This window comes from Bubalus bubalis, chromosome X, assembly GCF_019923935.1.
Source record: "Bubalus bubalis isolate 160015118507 breed Murrah chromosome X, NDDB_SH_1, whole genome shotgun sequence".
NCBI lineage: Eukaryota > Metazoa > Chordata > Mammalia > Artiodactyla > Bovidae > Bubalus > Bubalus bubalis.
In genome coordinates this window covers 103,071,240-103,076,982 of record NC_059181.1, presented here as the reverse complement: position 1 = coordinate 103,076,982, position 5,743 = coordinate 103,071,240, and the positions used below count along the sequence as shown (strand labels likewise).

Genomic DNA, 5,743 nt, shown 5'->3' with positions numbered 1-5,743 from the left:
TAATTCATGATTATGGAGGCAGCACATCCTCAACGTTTTCTGGCACTGAAGGTGAAAGTCTGCTCAGTCGTGTCAGACTCTTTGTGATCCCATGGATAGTCCATGGAATTCTCCAGGCCAGAATACAGGAGTGAGTAACCTTTCCTTTATCCAGGGGATCTTCCCAACCAGGGATCAAACCCAGGTCTCCCTCATTGCAGGCGGATTTTTTACCAGCTGAGCTGCTCACTAAGTACCATTAAAAGTCATTTTATGGCTTTCCAATTATTAAAACCTTAGTATTACTGGACGGAGAAGGCAATGGCAACCCACTCCAGTACTCTGGCCTGGAAAATCCCATGGACGGAGGAGCCTGGTAGGCTCTACTCCATGGGGTCACGAAGAGTCGGACACTTACTGTGTGACTTCACTTTCACTTTTCACTTTCATGCATTGGAGAAGGAAATGGCAACCCACTCCAGTGTTCTTGCCTGGAGAATCCCAGGGACGGTGGAGCCTCGTGAGCTGCCTTCTGTGGAGTCGCACAGAGTCGGACACGACTGAAGCGACTTAGCAGCAGCAGCAGGAGCAGCAGCAGCAGCAGCAGTATTACTGGAGCAGCAAAAAATAACTTTGACTATTACCTCGGGATAATGCTACCATTACGCTGAAGTTTAATGGAGTAAGAATAAAAGCCAATTACAAAATGGGCATGTGTTTTATTTGACCCTGTGATCATTTAGCACTGGACTGGGAGTCCAGAACAGCTGTCAATTGACTTTCCAATGCACTCAGGAAAGTAGGCAACCTATATCTTATTTCCTAAGAAGAAACGATTTAGGGAACTCGTTAAAAATAAATAAATAAATAAAACAACTTGACAGTTCTCTCCACCTAGATCGTCACCTTCTTTGACTTGATTTTGGGGTCAGCAGCCTAAACGTAATATTTTAAATTAATAAATACATTTTGAAAACTAAGAAAAAAAAATCTAGAAACCTTTGCAATCTCTCTATCTTTTAACATCTTGGCAGAGAGCAAGCGGGAAGAAGCGGGAAGTTCCTTAGCACGGTTCCGGGTTTCCTTGCGCCCCGCCCGTCGGCTCGCCCCACCACAGCTACAGGCTTTTTAGTCCCTGGTTCGGTCTGTCCTGCGGGGAACAATCCCTGTCCATCCGTCTGCGCTCTGCCCGCCCGCCGGGCATCTGCCCTTCTCTCCTGACTCCGCCCCGCATCTGTCCGGAACCGCTTCGCGTCTGAGCTGACCCAGTACGCGTCCGCCAGTCAGTCCCTCCGGACCGGCCGCGAGTCTCAGGCTGCCGAAATCACCGCGCATCACTCGGTCCGTACCCAGTGGGCATCTTGGGTATCTGGGCGGTCTCCGGTTCCCGGCGCGTGTGTCTGTCTGTCTGTTTCTCTGCGCGATTCGCTGCTTGCAGCTTTCCTGCCTGGCCGCAGGGCACCAAGTGTCCAGTTTGCCCTTTCGCTGACGCTGAGTGTCTGTAGCGCGGCCTTAGTGAGCTGCGAGCCCGCCTGAGACCGGCCAGGCAGCCGGCGGAGGAATACACGTTCGGCCCCTGCCCTTGTTGCTATCATTTTAAACCCGCGGGAGCTTGAGGCCTATTTTTATGCAGAAAATTGGTCGTGAGGCCTCTGTCGACAAGGCTAGATGTGGGGAGCCAGCCTGCTGCTTAGTGATTTCTTACTATTTAGCGGGGGAAGGGACATTTCTTTCCTACTACTGGCTTTTGAAACTGATTTTAGATCTGAATGGGTGGAAATTCTAAGCCCCCTTAGGGAGAATGGATTTGTTATTGGGGTGCTTTTTTGTCTGATGCGTTTGTTCTGAGCCTGCTGACCAGCTGTTTCTGAACTTCCTTTTCTCAGCCTCAACAGTGATTCTGAGTCTGCTTTTAGCTTTCTTCGCCTTGGCTTTTTTCTGTTTGTGAACAGCTGTTTGGCCCATAGCTTAGAGAAAGCAGCCTTTTTTTCTCTCCCAAGAGAGCCTTCTCCCTGTGCTCAGAGAGATGGGGAGTGGGGAGCCTAATCCTGCTGGCAAGAAAAAGAAGTACCTCAAGGCTGCCCTGTATGTGGGTGACTTGGACCCAGATGTTACTGAGGACATGTTATATAAAAAGTTCAGGCCTGCTGGACCTCTGCGCTTCACCCGAATCTGCCGTGACCCAGTGACCCGCAGCCCCCTGGGCTATGGCTACGTTAACTTCCGCTTTCCTGCGGATGCTGAGTGGGCGCTGAACACCATGAATTTTGATTTGATTAATGGCAAACCATTCCGTCTAATGTGGTCTCAGCCAGATGACCGCTTAAGAAAGTCTGGAATTGGAAATATATTCATCAAAAACCTGGACAAATCCATTGACAACAGGGCCCTTTTTTATCTGTTTTCAGCTTTTGGGAGCATTCTCTCCTGCAAAGTCGTATGCGATGACAATGGCTCTAAGGGTTATGCCTATGTGCACTTTGACAGCCTGGCCGCTGCCAATAGGGCCATCTGGCACATGAACGGAGTGCGGCTCAACAACCGCCAGGTGTACGTTGGCCGATTCAAATTTCCGGAAGAGAGGGCTGCTGAAGTTAGAACTAGGGATAGAGCGACTTTCACTAATGTTTTCGTTAAAAACTTTGGAGATGACATGGATGACGACAAACTGAAGGAACTTTTCAGTGAGTATGGGCCAACTGAAAGCGTTAAGGTAATAAGAGATTCCAGTGGGAAATCGAAAGGCTTTGGATTTGTGAGATATGAGACACATGAGGCTGCCCAAAAGGCTGTGTTAGATCTGCATGGAAAGTCCATCGATGGGAAAGTGCTCTATGTAGGGCGAGCACAGAAGAAAATTGAACGTCTTGCAGAGTTAAGGAGAAGATTTGAGCGGCTGAGATTAAAAGAAAAAAGTCGGCCTCCAGGGGTGCCTATCTATATTAAGAACCTGGACGAGACCATTGATGATGAAAAACTGAAGGAGGAATTTTCTTCCTTTGGGTCAATTAGTCGGGCCAAAGTGATGGTGGAGGTGGGGCAAGGCAAAGGGTTTGGTGTTGTCTGCTTCTCCTCTTTTGAAGAGGCTACCAAAGCAGTAGATGAGATGAATGGTCGCATAGTGGGTTCCAAGCCTCTGCAGGTCACTCTGGGCCAGGCCAGGCGCAGGTGGTGAGGATAAGAATGCTCAATTTGTTTCAGCCTTAAGCTGGTGCCTACTTAGTTTGGGCTACTTTGTGATAAGAGGTTATTTTATGTCAATTAACAGGTTTTTTTAAGTGAATACTTTCCTTTGGGAAAAAAAAAAAAAAAAAGTGAAACCAGAAAGCCTTGTTCATTTTAGTGAAGAACATAATTTCTAATTGTAAAACTGTCATTTTGTACTATTTTTCGATATAATATCCTTAGGAATATATAGAATAAAGTTTATTCCTCCACATACTTGTCCTAAACCAATCAACATGAGTTAATTGAGTATATGTCCTTCCTTATTTCGCTAATACTACTAAATTTCATTTCTCCTAATGAAATTTCATTAGATCCTTACATCTGAGTCTATCACAGTGAAAATTTCTAACTTGCTTTTTGAGAAATCAGTAGAGCAGGGGAAAGTGTATGTGATCCAGTTAATGTTTATGCATAATTTGACTTTAAATTATTATTTAAAATGAATATTCCCTTTTAAAGATGTGAGCTTTTTCCTTCTTTTATTTATTTATATTTTCCCTTCTTTATTATGCTGAGGGCATACCACAGACTTCATAGTGGATTTGAGTAAGTTTTGAGAGTTTCCACTATTAACTTTATAACTTCAATAAGCATATTGGTACTTTACCAATCAGTACATTAGAATATTAACACTTTAAAGATTGATTTTTTTTAAATTCTAAGTTTCATCTTAGAAACCTTTCCTCAGAGATTTAATATTTGAAGACAGGCTAAGGAGCATTCTTATCACTTGTTTTGCTAAACTCTTTAGTATGTATATTTGGATTGTGTTTAATTAACAAAAAAGGTGAATAACAACACTAAATTGCCTTTGTCTATAGTTAATTTTAGGATTACCTTCAGCCTTTGTCGTGTCAATATAAAAGGTAAATACTCCATGTAATGATGTTGAAAACTACTTTGAAGAATAACTTCTATTAAACTTGTTATTACCTCTTGTAAACTGTTGAATATATTCACAAGATAATATTCACAGATGTTTCAAAATTAAGGAAAAGGTCCTCTCTCTTGATTAAGTAGCATACCTCCATCATATGAGATCTCTTAATCCAGTATGATTCTCTTTTTTGTCTAGCTACTTGGAAGTTATGACAAAATATTCTGTTCTATGTTGCAGTTATGTTATTTGCCCTGTGACTTCTATATGATGGATTTTCTGTGTTTCACTTGTAGTTCCCTCTTGTCCACACCCATCTACCTTTCAATCTGTATTACACTTACTTTCTTATTTTCTTTGGATTGTGCTGCTGCTCTGTTCAGTCACTCAGTCATCTTCAACTCTTTGAGACCCCGTGGACTGTAACCCACCAGGCTCCTCTGTCCATGGAATTTTCTGGGCAAGGATACTGGAGTGGGTCACCATTTCCTACTCCAGGGGGTCTTCCTGACCCAGGGATTGAACCCATGTCTCTTGTGTCTCCTGCAATGGCAAGCAGATTCTTTACCACTGCACCACCTGGGAAGCCCTTTTCTTTGGAATTGCCTTTCTGTTAATATATGCCAGTTCAAATCCATTTTGAGTTAGAGAAATAAATGCTTAATTTATGTAAAACTTAAATTATTACTTTTTAAAAATAGCATTGACTCATACCACAAATCCAATCATAAGAAAATATTTTATCTCTATTGTCAGTTGATTTTTATTACTGTATGTAGAAATCTTTCATACATAAAACAATATAAATATATAATTTTTTAACACTTCTGTTAACTCTTTGCCCATAAAATAATCAGAATAACTTGTTTTCATGTAATTGTTTATCTACAGACTACTTGTATATTCATTATCAAACATTTTCAAATGGAAATTATGGTTTTTATTGATTATAAACATAATACATGCTCCTTGTAAAAAAAAAAGTACAACAATGCAGAAACTTACAAAGAAGAAAGTAAAATTCCCATAGTTCCAAGACAACCACTATTAACTTTTTAAGTGTGTGCTTATCCTTTCATGCCTTTTCCCCTATGTATACACACACTGTTTTACAAAAAAAAAAGCAAATATATGTATGGTTTTGTTTTGTTTTTTAATTTTAAGCCAAAACATAATCATCTGTTCATGTCAATAAATACCAATCTATCTGTATCATCAATTAGTGACTACATAGTATTCCATTGTGTGGATGTACTATATCTTATCTAAGTATTTCATTATTAAATGAGATTTATATGTTTTTCAATATTTTCTATGTTTGTAAACAATGCTGTGATGAAAATCCTTGGTTAAAAACAGTATGAGTTATATGAGCTTGACAAAAATTATCTATAGCATGTAAAAGCATAAATCTACTAGAAAAACAAAAATGCACATCATATTGATATATATGTACCTAAAATTTGTAAAGTGTTAATGATATATTCTTCTTTTAAATTGACAAAAGAAAAAAACTAACGGAATATAATTTTTCATATTTTATGAGCCTACTTGCTTTACATCATTGTGATCATAAAATATATGAAAAGGAAGAAACTTCAAATAAAATTTAAAGTACTTAACAATACATTGATAATTATTTTACCATATGTGCTCTCT

The 5,743-nt window shown here is 40.4% G+C and overlaps 1 protein-coding gene across 1 annotated transcript; it reads left to right on the top strand.

Moving 5' to 3' along the window:
- The first annotated feature begins 866 nt into the window (after window positions 1-866).
- On the top strand, window positions 867-4,551 carry PABPC5 (poly(A) binding protein cytoplasmic 5). Its single transcript, XM_006064080.3, has 2 exons — window positions 867-1,320; window positions 1,866-4,551. Exon 2 carries the CDS (start codon window positions 2,006-2,008, stop codon window positions 3,152-3,154), a length of 1,149 nt encoding a protein of 382 aa, XP_006064142.1. The 5' UTR covers window positions 867-1,320; window positions 1,866-2,005; the 3' UTR covers window positions 3,155-4,551.
- The last annotated feature ends 1,192 nt before the right edge of the window (window positions 4,552-5,743 follow it).

What these genes read in the sequence shown, in the direction of transcription:
- PABPC5 (XM_006064080.3), top strand. Translation starts at nt 2,006, where the DNA reads ATGGGGAGTGGGGAGCCTAATCCTGCTGGCAAGAAAAAGAAGTACCTC.